The sequence below is a fragment of the Balaenoptera acutorostrata genome, unplaced genomic scaffold (assembly GCF_949987535.1).
Source record: "Balaenoptera acutorostrata unplaced genomic scaffold, mBalAcu1.1 scaffold_534, whole genome shotgun sequence".
In the NCBI taxonomy this organism is placed as follows: Eukaryota; Metazoa; Chordata; class Mammalia; order Artiodactyla; family Balaenopteridae; genus Balaenoptera; species Balaenoptera acutorostrata.
In genome coordinates this window covers 96,479-110,735 of record NW_026646186.1, presented here as the reverse complement: position 1 = coordinate 110,735, position 14,257 = coordinate 96,479, and the positions used below count along the sequence as shown (strand labels likewise).

General features: G+C 42.0%; 1 protein-coding gene and 1 pseudogene across 1 annotated transcript in view; one reads left to right on the top strand and one right to left on the bottom strand.

Moving 5' to 3' along the window:
• LOC102998165 (serine palmitoyltransferase 1-like) overlaps positions 1 to 10,753 on the top strand; it is a 61,621-nt pseudogene extending 50,868 nt beyond the window's left edge.
• LOC103015218 (dihydropyrimidinase-like) overlaps positions 4,045 to 14,257 on the bottom strand; it is a 99,013-nt gene continuing 88,800 nt past the window's right edge. The window contains exon 2 of the mRNA XM_057539519.1: positions 4,045 to 5,171. Within this exon, the coding sequence (XP_057395502.1) occupies positions 5,163 to 5,171 (9 nt within the window). The 3' untranslated portion in view covers positions 4,045 to 5,162. The remainder of the gene's footprint in view (positions 5,172 to 14,257) is intronic.

The following is a 14,257-nucleotide window of genomic DNA, read 5'->3' as shown; positions in this document are numbered from 1 at the left end:
CATAACTTTGTTTTTCTAAAAATGATACAAGCTCATTGGTAAAATATTACAGTAGTACAGAAGATAACAAAGATGAAAAGAAATAACAACATGCTGCCACCAGAAATAACCAGCATAAACACTGGAGAATTCCCACACATCTGTACGGGTAAAAGGATGTAATTAGATGACAGTGGGTTCATACTGTCCATGCTGCTTTTTAGAAAATTACTCATTTTTTTAAGTTACTTCAAGAAAAAGAAACAAGTGAAATCAAAGTGAACCTTATGAGTGTTCTGTTTACTTTTGTTTTAACTACACAAGAGTAGTTCTTTAAGATTCCTCTAGAATTGAGAAAAACATTGAGGCTAGTGACATCTTCAGGCAGATTTCTTATCTTACAGAAAATGATCTCACCTTGCCTGTGGTTTCTTTTTGCCTTTCCAAGTTGAAACCTGCCTTCTCAGTCGTGGAAGTCCTATCCCTATTGCCAGATATGGAAACTAGAAACTTTTCTAAAAAGGACAGTTAATAAATAAGCAGGTCACAGATGTTCCAGATAAAGGAGGGGGAGAAATAATTGAAGTCTGGGTCTGACTTATGATCCTAACAAAAGTTCTTGCATGATTTGTGGTAGAGAGATATTATTGTTTCCAGTTACATTGGCTTATGAAATATTAATAAACCAGCTCAGCCTAGCACATTGGAGTCACTGTCAATTCATGAACACCTACCTCAGATGCCCTTTATTCTATGAGTGTTAATGTGTTTATTTTTTAAGTCCAATCCTCTACTTTTCCCAGCTCTCTCACACTTTTTCTTCTCTCCAAAATCCCTAACCCTCTGTCTCACTCCACCCACTTTTAGCTGACAGCCTTGCCTCATGCTGTCACTTGGGAACTCCCTCATTTTCCCTCACAACCCTGTACACCTGCGGGTATCCGAACCAGTCTTCCCTCGTGTTATAGCCAAAGAAACGTTCCTCCATCCATCACAGCTCTCCTTTCTTAAGGACCGAGTGCCTTTGGTTGTCTCCTCTCCTTTCTCTTCAGTCTCTCCCCTTTCCTGAGTCATTTGATTAGCATTCAAGTACACTCTGCCCTATCTTGTCTTAAATTCTTCTTTCCCGTGACCCCATACTCCCCTCTAGCAACTAGCCCATTGCTCTGCTTCTCTTTGTAGCCAGTCTTTTTCCAGAGTTGTTTATGCCCTCTCCACATCCTCACCTCTCATGTACACTTGAAACTACTGAAACCCACCTCTACTCCTGCACTTTACCCAGTGTTCCTGTGACTACCGAGGGATGACTGTATTTTCTGATGTTAAAACATCCTTGCATTCCTGAGTAAACCCCTCCTTGATTACAGTATATTTTTCTGCACTGTTAGTTAGGATTTTGAATTTTTATATCCATATTTATAATTTAAATGGGCCTATAATCTTTTGTTACAACAACCTAACATAACCTAGGAATCAATGTTGTGGTAGCCTCAATAAAGTATTGAGCAGTTTTTCCACTTCCCTGCATTATGGAGCCATTGTATAAGACCAGGCTTGATTATTTGCTTCTTCAAAGTTGAGCAGGACTCCTCTGTAAGACTCTCTAGACTTGGGGCCTTTGGGCTGGGTGTAGTCTGTGATTCTCTCTCTTGTGTCTGTATTATTTCCCCTTTTTATTTTCTGTTTCTGTCGTTTTCATTCTTATGATAATCTTTCCAGGATTTTGCCCAGCACGTTTTTTTAAGTTTGATTTTGTTTGTTACTCATATTTTGTTTTCTTTGATTGATTTTTTTCCCTTATTTTTCTGCTTTCTTGTTTCATTGAATTGTGTTTTTTTACTCTTGTTTAGCTTTTTACATTTAGGTTATTGGTGTTATTATTTTCCAATAAATAGCTTAAAGATAAACATTTCAAAGGCAGTAAGTATTTTCAGTGTTCAGTTCTAAGTAATTTTTTTTAGTCTCCTCTAATCAGTGATTTGCTTCTCTCATCTCTGAGGTTGCATTTGGGAGAGGAAGTCAGCGGCCTATGCTACTTTGGGTCCTTGCTGGAATCTTGAAGAGCCCCTAAATTCTAACAGATAATTATTCATGTCCAGCGCTTTCCCCACACTAAGCACATGATGGAGACCACGTCTGAATTGTTGATTGTTCTATCCCTAGGACCTAGACCAGTGTTTAGTATTTCCATTTGGTAAAATGGGTAAAGTAATATGGTAAATAATGTGCTCTCCAGAAACGTTTTTTTAAGTATAACAGGCTCTGAAACACAGCTTCTAACTTTCTGAACTCAAGTTATAATTCTCTGTCCGTTTGGTTTTAGTTAAACTTTAATGCAACATTCAGCATCCAGGCAGCCAGAAAGAGAGCATTTTGTTTCATTCCTTCTCTCACCAACTTGCTCCACCTAACATGTGAGATGAGCCCATTTGATCGAATAGTAAGCTCAGTTGGGCTTGTAGGTGCCTTGTTTGTATCAAAGAAAATCCAGGCCATTTAATTCATATGAAATGCAATTTGAAAAGTAATTTTTTAAGTTCTCCCTGAGAGTACATGACCTAAAACAATTAATACTTCTTTGTGTACAAGTTTAACACATTCAGAATTCACCTAGGAAATGGGTTTTGAAAGCATATTTCTTAGTTTCTACAGTAGTAAAACAACTGATCTGTAAGGTTTCCCCATATTCCAGAAGCCCTAGAGTCTGAGATTCCATGATACAAATCTGCAGCCTGATTTATTGAGAGATCCTAGTGTGATGCATTACATTTAAAGAAAGTAGACACAAATTAATGATGTTCAAGGGTGGTGTGAAAGGCAGGTGAGCTTAGCTTCCTCACTTCATGTGATACTCGGCACAGGTAGTCATTCAGTAAAAGCTTGTTGAGTCCTAAACATATTTGAAGAATCGAATATGCTAACAAGTGCTTTTTGTGCTCATTTCATTCTAAGGGAAAAGCAGATCTTTCCAGGTAAAGCAGACTAAATGAAAGCCATTTAAAATGTTTAGCCCAATTTCAAATAGACATGTATCACTATTTTTGTCCTAGGAGATAGGTCAGAAATCAAACCATACCTGGCTAAATTATATGGCCTACAGTTCTCATAACACTGCAATAATCATTTGAAAATACAGGCTTTCACCCCTAAAGAAATCTCTCTTCCTTCCTGAGAAACAGCAGATTTCTGTGCTGTTAATCCTAAGAGAGAAGAAAATCATCGTAATTCAAGAAAAATTTAAAATTAAACATGTACACAAGAAGACAGCTTTACAACCTAAATATATTGTTGGTGACCAAAATATAAAATTTTAGTGTCAGAAATCATCCCTGTAGTTTATAAAAGACAAGATACAAACTAAAGATTTAGCAAATAAGGAAGCAGCATTATCAATTATAATATGTTATCCATGGAGGAAACAGAAGTAATAGAAAATGATGGTGCAGACACTTCCCTAAAGTGGGTGATGAGGGAGGCCCTCAGAGGAGTGACCCTGGACCTGGGACCGGGCGTGTCTGGCGCTAGCCGTGCAAGAACAGGAGAGAGCAGGTGAGGAGAGGAAGCGGCAGGGCAGAGGCCCAGGGCTGAGTGGGCCTGCAAGGGGCCCCTTGAGGAGGGGGTGGCCCCAGCCAAGGTGGGTGAGGCATGTAGACCGTCTGGTGGGAGGCTGGGGATGACGCACGTGTTCTCTGTGAAATGTGAGCCGGAGGGTCCTGCGGGACCGGGAATCCTCTTCCCCGCCGTGCTGCAGGGTGTCCTAGACTAGGAAGCACTGCCCAGAGCGTGCGTTTTTACCTCCCTTTGTCAGATCTGGAATCCCACCACATGATGTTTCCCATGGAAGTCCCAAGTTTCTGTCACATTCATTAATGCAGACTTTGTAAAATTATTTATATGTGAGAAATCTGAGCTCGGAAGAGGATTTATGCTTGTGTGTGTGTTTCCCTTCCTCAGCATTTCTGGATTAAAAGTGGTGGGTGAGTCCATTTCTCCAGCATTTCACCTCCAGCTGGAAGAGAGCACTGGGTGTCGAGAAAGAGACATTAAACTACTTCAGGAAATAGTAACTCAAGTGAGTATCCAGTTATTCGGGTAAATCTCTTCGTGCCCTTCTACCCTGAACCCAAGGAATTTTTAAGGTCATTTTTAAGAATGCTCTCTTTGCCCTAAGAGATTGGGTACAACAGAAGTTGTGGTTACCCCTCTGGTGACATGGAATTGTTCTGATGCCCAGCCTTCCCGACGTCTGTCCCTGCCCAGTGGAGTCTGTAGCACGTCTCTACTGACAGGCTGCAGGTTATTCCATTGGGTCAATTTTCAGCTCGCATTGAAGTTGTGTTCTTTGCCACATTGTATTAAAATACGCTTTGCTTCCACTCTGAATAATTAGTCTTCCAGAAAACCCAGTTGCTTACTATTTACAAAGCCAGGCTTTCGCACATGTAGGTGGGGATGGCATTCTGTATGGTGATGGTGCACAACACCGGACAGCTGACTGTCTGGGGCTGAACACCCAGCATAGCTCAGAAACAGGTCGAAATAATCTTGTAAGCAAAAAGGAAGGAAGAAGAGCCACTTCTTTACCATGCCTAACTTGGGAGCTTGATTTAAATGTCTGACTTCTGAAAGTCTTACTACTAAGTGTACCTTAGTTATTAACTAAGAAACGCATCACTAGGGAAGATCCCTTGGCCTTTACTGTTCAGTAGAGCTGCGTTCACCCAAGTCCTCTCTCCTCACTTTCCTCCTTCTCAAGAACGGTCAAGTGGCCCTGCAGCACTGAGCACCGAGGGTGGTGCTGCCTTGTACTTGAATCTGAAATACATGGCGTACGTATTTGAGAATGAAGACAGGCTTCACCCTGCTTCCCTGTCCTGCTTGTCCTGACGGTTCCTTTCAGAGGCTCCTTCCCTGAGTCCGTGCTGCCAGGCGTCAGGGTAGTGGTGCTGGTCAAGTCTGCCGTGTGCCCCTGCCCGGCTGTGGCACAGCAGGCAGTCACGTGGCTGCTCAGTGTGGAGACTGTGGTGCTAAGCCAGCCCCTGGCTTCACCGCTGGCTTCAGCTGACCTGTACCCGACAATGTGTGAACCACAGTACCTGCAGTCACTGATTCATGGAGAGCTTCTTGCAACTTGTGGATCATTGATTCGTGGAGAGCTTCTTGCAACTTGTGGCCTTCCAGAATCAGTTGTCCTAAAAAAACAAAATAAAACCAAACCCAGAATATGAGATTCCTAATTAAGGAAACGTGTCAGATTGTGAATGAACAGGCTGGAGTGGCTCTCGCCTTGCTGAGTGAGGAAAGGTCACAGATGTCTCCTCAGGTGCAGCTCTGCAGACTTGGAAAAAAACTCTTTAAAGGGGAAAAGCACCCCACAGACCTTTTTTACTGCCTCGGTGTTTTTATTGTCATATTACTTAAATGTATAAGCTATAAAAGGAAGTACAGCATCCTTTTAATTAGAGCTCCTGTACAAATGTAATACCAAAACAAATTTAGAAATTAAATATAAGCAGAACAGACAAGCCTAGTAAGAGTCAAATTATGACATTACCTTCATGTGACAGCTGAGTTTGTTTTCTAACTGAGTTGCCGGGTGGTGTGACTGATGCTGACCGCCGCCAGAGCAGCCTTGTGAAGCTGCATGTCCTGTGTTGGAGTCTGTGGTGACGCCGTTATTATCCCAGAGCCTCCCCTCGAACCCCCTCAGGGTGCTTCTCTACACACTTTGTGTCACGGGACGTGGGCCTTCTCTAGGTGCCAGGGTGTCAGTTCCAGTCAGATCCACCTCAGTTCTTTTCTCACTGGGTAGCAACAGCTAAGGTCTTCCTGCTACTCTGTTCCAGAGGGAGACTCAGAAAGGGCATGTGAATCAAGTGACTCGATACTTCTCTTACATAGGTTATCCTCATAACAAAAAGAAAAAGTGAGTCTGGACAATTCACAGATCCCAAAATTACATCTGTGGGCTCCCACTGGATATTGGCTGTCTTCAGGAAATCACCTTGAGAGTTGAATGAGGAGAGAACAGGCTCTGGGGAAGGGAACAGAATACTATCTGGGAACTGCATTTGTAGGAAGGAGGAGGAAAGCTCTTAGAGTTTCTTTGCATCATTGCAGCGTCCATCTTAATAAGTCTTTTGTCCTGTTCCTCTTTGCTTTTTCTTTTCAATATTTGAAAGAGAAAAAAGGATCATGACACTGTAGTTCTTGTTTAAGCTTTGCAGAACTGAGCAGTTCTGCCAAATTTTTGTTGACTTGCTTGATAAAACAGTTTTTACAAACTGAGCTATGGTTTATACTGTTTCTTAACTAGACAGGACTAGAAACGGAGCCAGTCCAGATGTTTGCAGAAGGAGTTAACTTTTCCAAGTACACTTCCAGAATGTAGAACCAGCAAAAGACATTGCCTGCCATTGTTTTCCATCTTTTCCTAGCAGAGGAAAACCTTACCTCACAGCTTACAGAATGGCCCCTCTTCAGGCAAATACCTGCACTGCCACACGCTGGCAGTGATTGTTCTTTCCTTTACAGCACCCCTTGCTCTAGCTGGTTGTTCGTTTGTTTGTTTGTTTAAAAATACGATTCACGTTCCATAAAATTCACTCTTTAAAGTATACAGTTGAGTGGTTTTTAGTATCCTCACAGGGTTGTGCAGCCATCACTCTCTGATTTCAAAACATTTCATCACCCCAAGGAAGAAACCCTTATAAACCATTACCCTCGTCTGACTTTATGCTTTATTTTGATAGTGATTATTTAATTTTTAAAAAAATGTTGGCAGGTAGCTGATGTATTGGAAAGCTGTGCAGAATGTGACACCAGACTCTTCTGTGCTTGGTAGCACTGTGTCCAAGTGTAGCACATGGGAATCAGAGGTGTTGTTGATACCTGACGTGTGAGCAATTCCTCTCTGAAATGATTCTGCTGGCGTTATTAAGTCCAGCTCTTGGTTAGCCTCCGGGGCTTTGTTGGTCCTGTTTCCCCTTGTCCTAACTCTGCTTTGCCTAAAGTGGTAACCACTAGTTACCTATGGCTGTTTAAATTAAGTCAGATTCAAAGTTCAGTGTTACAGTTGCACTAGCCATATCTCCAAGTGCCCGAGAGCCACGTGGGTCCCTGGCTGCCGTCGTGGACAGCACAGGACGGACACCTCCATCATTGCAGGAAGTCCTGTAGAGCAGTGCTCTCAAGATGATGATTGTGTGGTGTTTTGTTTTGTCTTCTAGCAGTTATAGTTGGAAAGGTGAATTAAAACTACTCTTGAGAGGAGCATTTCAGTGCACCTTCCTGTTTTTGTTTTTGTTTTTTTTTTAATGGGATTGAGTTTTATTTATTTATTTATTTACGGCTGTGTTGGGTCTTCGTTTCTGTGCGAGGGCTTTCTCTAGCTGCGGCGAGTGGGGGCCACTCTTCATCACGGTGCGCGGGCCTCTCACTATCGCGGCCTCTCTTGTTGCGGAGCACAGGCTCCAGATGCGCAGGCTCAGCAATTGTGGCTCACGGGCCCAGTCGCTCCAGGGCATGTGGGATCTTCCCAGACCAGGGCTCAAACCCATGTCCCCTGCATTGGCAGGCAGACTCTCAACCAGTGCGCCACCAGGGAAGCCCAACACCTTCCTGTTTTAATGACCAGTGTCTGCAGTCCAGGCTGCAAATGTATTCCTTTTCCTCATACAGTGCATGGACAGAGGCATCGCGTTAACTCTGGCGCGCTACCTGGAGAAAGAAGAGAAGTATCTCCCTCCTCCGAGGTTGGTAGACTTAAAATTATGACCTGAGTCATTGTTTTCTACTTTAAACTTTGTATGAAATGTATTATGTTTTGAAATTTTTTGAAAGACTGTCACAGGATAAGGAAGAATGTGTATTGTTAAAAGATAGAACATCACCTGTTTCTGTTCTTAAACGAGATGTTTTCCCATTTTAATTGAAAATCCCCTCAGGACTCTGTAATTAACTTAATGAAACATCTGCGATCCCAAGAACGACCTGGGACAGCCCAGGTTCGCATTGGCGACGACCTGCCACTGTGCTGCGGTAGCGTGTGCTGGGCCAGCTGTTTCCACCACCAGGATAGTCCTTACGGGGGGGGGGGGGGGGTGGCACAGTCGGGGGGGCGCTGCTCATCCCACCTCTGGCCCAAGTGCTGTGTGTTACTTCATCTGACAAACACGTATTAAGCACCCAAGGAAAGCAAAGTGACAGTGGGGAACACCTCTACAGAGGTTCAAGCAGCCCTCAGTGGGGAGGCACCTCGACTCATGATTTAAAATTGGCGTTCATTCAACACCTGATTCTGTCCCCTAAGCACTTAAACAGTGTAGTCCAAGAAGGTAGACACCCAGAGCTTGAGGGTTTCAGGGTCATGACACAGGTCAGGGAGGTCACAGAGAAGGAGGGCATGGTTAGCTCTGGCCTGGGAGGGACTGAGGCTTCCTAGAGCAGGAGACGCTTAAGCCGAGCCTGCAGAATCAAGCGTATCAAACAAGCTGGGGTGGGCATCGGGCCTTCCAGCAGGGTCTGCGGTGGCGTGGAGACCTACAGGTGCATCTGGGGAGCCCAGAGCACGGGTTTGATTGAGAGGGAGCCTGGAGGAGTCTGGGAGAGACCCGCGAGAGCACTCAGAGTCAGCGCTGTGCAGGCGTGGGGCCCTGGGCTGGGTTCTGGAAGGCTGTTCTGGCAGCAGCTCGAAAGCACCCTAAAGATCCTGCTCTCTCCGTTCCAATTACACCATCCAAAGTTGTGATCCTGTGTTTCATGAGGACGGGGGCCACCCTCGTGCCCTCAGGACTCTGGGCCCAGCCCAACTCAGTGTGTATGTGTCCAGTGGCTGATGCAGATGTTTGCAGAGGGGAGTGAGAGGGACCTGGGTAGAAGTGCCCTGTCAGCGACGGTGAGATGCCCGCGCATCTCCAGATCCACAGGGAGAGACTTCTCTGGCGGTCCAGTGGTTAAGACTCTACGCTCCCAATGCAGGGGGCACAGGTTCAATCCCTGGTCGGGGAACTAAGATCCCACATGCTCCACAGTGCAGCCAAAGAACAAAATTTTTTTTAAAACAGAAGATCTATATTTATTAATCTTTGTCCCCTCTGTCCCCTGCATCAGTGCAACCTGACCCTCATTGACCGGGTAAACACTGAGTGAATAGATTCTAGGACAAGAGCAATGAGCTCTTGTTATAGACTCACGGCGTTGGCTCTTCCTTACAGCCTTGTACAACCCTGAGCAAATAGCTTTACTTTATGACAGTTGGCTTTCTCATCAGTAATATGGTCACAGTCTTACAAGTCCTGCCTACCTCTCGGTGATTCTCGAACCAAATGTGTGCCGTGCGGTGTCAGAGCACGAAGAGGATGAGCTAAGGTGAAACTCCCTGTCTAATGAAATGAAAAGGGGACGAGGTGGAAAGACAGGTAAAAGCTCGACAAGAAAGCAAATGTTCTCCTTGGACTGTTTGCTACCCATCCCCCAACCACCCACAGAAGGCTCTAGAAGAGACAAAAGACATCCTGTTCTCAGGATCCCTGGAAGTCTTAGGGAGCTGCCTGGGACCTGGGGGAGTAAAACACCTCCAAAAATGATGGATGAACTTCTGCTTAAAACATCTGACAGAATTGCAGAAGAGTGTACAGAGCCCAGACCCAGCAATGACTCCTTCTCTCCTTATCCTTACCTGTCTCTGCTCCTCCTTGGTCTTCTGTCTGTTGGAAATCAGACCGAGGAAAACGATGGTCCTTAACTGAAAGCTTACAATGTACCAGATGGTGTTCTAAGCACTTTTTCATCCTCAAGGAAACCCTGTGAGGTGGGGATTATTGACATCCACAGTTTATGGTTGAGGAAATTGAGGCACAGAGAGGTGGAGTGACTTGCCCATCATCACACAACCAATAAGAGGTAGGATCTACATAGAACCCAGGTAGTTGGGCTCCAGCGACTATGTGCCCATCCACCAAATCACACTGCTTCTTATGCAAAATCACATTTTCAATGTGCCTTCTCTCTCTGTTGGTTACATGTATCTGAGGATCCTAAGAATCTTAGATATCCATCTAAGAGGTATATATTGATACTTACCTCCAAAGTAAGGTGTTTGGAGTGATGTTCAGCTAATGTTAATGTTAATTCATATTCAAAATGAAAATGCTTTGGAAACTATAGTGTACTTTAAACATAAAAGATTTATTTGGTTTACGAATCACTGTGCTGTATACCTGAAACAAATACAGTATTGTAAATCAACTAAATTTCAATTTTAAAAGTTCATTAGTTAAAAAAAAAAAAAGACTTCTGCATCCTAATTCCAGGAATCTGTGAATGCTACCTTATTTAGAAAAAGGATCTTTGCAGATGTAACTAATTTAAGGTTCTTGAAATGAAGAGATCACTCTGGAGTATTGAGAATTGGCGGGGGGGTACCTAAGTCCAATGATAAGTATCTTCAGAAGAGAGACACAGGGGAGATGAGAAGACGTGAAGACAGAGGTAGAGATAGGAGAGATGTAGCTACAAGCCAAGGAAAGCCAAGGATTACCAACAGCCGTCACAAGCTGGTCATCTTACCCCAGAGCTTCTGGAGGGAGTGCAGACCTGCCAACATCTTGATTTTGGACTCTGGCCTTCAGAACTGTGAGAGAATAAATTACTGTTGTTTTATTACCTATCCTCCCCCCCAAAAAAATGATTTCTTGGTTTATATTTTTATGTACTCTCGCATTTGTATTTCATATCTATTTCATTTTCAATATAATTTTTTCTGTTCAATGTATTTTTGTGTTCTTGTAATCTGCTAAAAAGTCTTATAAAATATGATATATTTAATTCCTGTATAAGATTTATTAGATCTGTTTTTTATTTGTCACTTATGTGTACCTATTTGAATCCTATTTTGTGAATAGTATGTTGCCGTCATTTTTGAAATTATATCTTAAAATTTTTATTCTTATGCAACATTTTCAGTGTAATTACTACTGACTAGATGACTCTAAGTGAGATATTTCCTTTAATTTTTTGAAAGATATGGATGAGGCTATTTGACATTAGTTCTTTTTCTTTTAAATTTAAAAATCAAATTATATTGAAGGATTTCTACCCCAGATGTTCCCATCTTCAGCCACACTCTCACGAGGCAACCACTTAAACCTTTTTCTCTTTATTTCTTCTGGAGAACCAAACATTTATCTAAATAATGTTATGTCTCTATTTCCTCATTTATCAGCCTTAATTAGGATCTCCTATTTCGAAAATATTTTGTACATATCTTTTCCCCATTTCTCTATTTGAATTACTACCTTTCATCTGTTCATTCTTCTAGGAGTTCCTGGTTTATGCCAGGTAATAACCCCTTATAGTTTCATGCAATTGCATTACTATCTGTCCTCTATATCTTAGCTGTCTCATTGAGCAGAAGCGTGCATTTTGATGTAATGAAAGCTATCAACTTTTTTTCCTTACAGTTTTTGCTTTTGAAGTTTAGTTTAAGGACTTTTCAACACTCTTAGCTCTCCACTGATTTCAGATCTTTATTTTCACATTTAGGTCTTTAATCCAGCTAAAGTCTATCCCTGTATCAGGGTTAGGTAAGGGTCAAATTTCATTTTTATTCTTCTTCACATGGTGCGATTGTTTTCCCAAATCATTCACTAAGCAAACTGTTGTTTCTCCATTAATTTATTCTTATAGTTTATCTTACATTAAGTCTCATACAAACAAGGATCAGTCTTTAAGTTATTATGTTCCCTTGGTCTGTTCATCTGTTCTTGTGCCAATTTCACTGTCTTTATTAAATTATCATCTTTCAACATTTCTTAATATTTGGCAGGGCACACTCACCCTTTGTTTTCTCTAAAATTGACTTCACTATTCATAGATTTTTCTTCCTTCATATATGTTTTAAAATAAATTTAGTTGAGTTCCTCAAAAAATATCCAAGTGTAATTGTCTGATATTGCATTTCATTCATAGATTAATTTAGGAAGAGTCAACATCTTATAATATTAAATTGTCCAATCTAAGAAAATGGGATATCTTTGTAAATATTTATTCAGATCTTCAATCTCCTTTATTAGAGTTAAGTTTTCCCATAGAGGGATTTTTGGATTCTTGGATAATTTCTAGATATTTTATACTTTTAGTTATTGTAATTTGTATTTTACTTTTATAGTATTTACTGGCCAGTTTTACTGGTGTAGGAAAGCATTGACTTTTTTTTCAAATTTATTAGTAATTTATTATAGAGTAAATGCTCCAAGTAAAAGAAAAGAATTTTAAGATTGGATAGCAAAAACTTAGGTATATTAAAACTCCACATAATGTCCACTGTGTGTAAAGTGACATTAAAAAAGTAAGGTAGGGCTTCCCTGGTGGCACAGTGGTTGAGAATCTGCCTGCTGATGCAGGGGACGTGGGTTCGAGCCCTGGTCTGGGGGGATCCCACATGCCGTGGGGCAACTGGGCCCGTGAGCCACAACTGCTGAGCCTGCGCATCTGGAGCCTGTGCTCCGCAGTAAGAGAGGCCACGACGGTGAGAGGCCTGCGCACCGCGATGAGGACTGGCCCCCGCTTGCCGCAGCTGGAGGAAGCCCTCGCACAGAAACGAAGACCCAACACAGCCAAAAATAAATAAATAATAATTAAAGGTGCTAATAATTAAAAAAAAAAAAAAGTAAGGTAGTATAAGATTGAGCAATTAAGGAAAAGCAAACTGATACAACTACTGATATACTTACTGATGAACATCATTAAGAAGTAGGACAGCAGGGATCCTTGTTCCCTCTTCTTGCCCCAAACACGGGCGGATGTCTAGGGGAAGAGTTTTCATAACTGGATTCCAGATGCTTTTCTGTCTTTCCACCCAGACTGGCCACTACAGTTCTGCCTCTTCCAGGAAGCCACGTCTCCATCACCAAAACTGTTGGACTTGTGACTTGATTATTCCCTTCTTCCAAGGAAAGTTAGCCTGTTTGTCTTGGTTCCCTTTGTCTCTGAGTCTCTCCGGGGTGACACAGAGGGCCCACGTGAAGTCTGCACATACACTTGGTTGTCTCACAGGAGAGGAATGCTGAGGTTGTGGGATTTATTTCAGTTTCTTTGAAGTAGGAACCAAGCCTGCTTGTTGTCTCAATGGGAGAGATGAGCTCGTCTTTCCAAGTTCCTCGCTGCATTTTTCAATTTGATGGTACTGCTTCAATTCCAACAGATGTTTTTCCCCCAGGATTATCCTGCTGAATTGCTGGGTCTTGGGGGACTCCTCTTCTCTCCACTGTCCTCAAATCTTCTTCTTGTTCTAACCAAGAGATCAGAGTGGGTTTCAATGATTGATACCCTGCTGTGGTCAGGTTCTTGTAGTTCTCCAGCATTACATCTCTGAAAAGAGTCCAGTAAAGTCCACTCTTCCTGGGTGAAGTCCACAGCCACATCAGCGAAGGTCACTGAGTCCCAAGAACAATTTCTCAGACACTCAGTCATCATCCTTTCTGCCTCTGTCTTTTCCTCAGGAAGGCAGAAAGGGTCCTTAGAAAGGACACTTTTTTCCATTTTCATTTCTTGTAGGTACTGAAAACAATTCATTATATATATGATATACACATCATATTTGTATTAGGCACCACTGGTTAAGACTGCAGCTGGACATTTGAAGGGAAGAAAGATGAAATTTTTTTTTCAGTTGACATTCTTGAGCTTCCTTGATGGATGTTGGAGAAGCTTGAGGCTCTGGGCTTCCCTTTAATTTATCTCTGGCTTATTCCTTTATGCGTTCAGTAGATAATTAAGAAGTTATGAGCAGTTGAGAGCAGAAACATTCAGAAACTGTCTTGGCATTATAATTCAAAGTTCCAAGCACACTCTGAACCACACGATGACCAGCATGACTCCAGCACTGATTTTTATAAGTTGATTTTGAAAACTTACTGAATCATTTGCTGACTCTTTTGTTTTTTTCTAGTTAGATGTTCATTATACCTCTTATTTCTTTTTCTTTTGTTGTAGCATTGTCCAGGATCTCCAGAACAAGATTAAATGGTGGCAGTGGTAGTGGGCACGTTTATCTTGTAATTAACCATAAAATAAGTTGGGAAGTGTTCTCTCCTCTTCTCTTTACTGGAAGAGGAGCAATTTGTAAAAATTGGTATTAATTCTTTAAATGTTTGGAGAAATTGTCTATTTGAAAACATCTGAAACCTGGGGGTTTCTTTTTCAGGAGCTTTTATTACAAATTCTATTTCTTTAATGATTATAGAACTATTCATGTATCTATTTTATATTGCTGAAT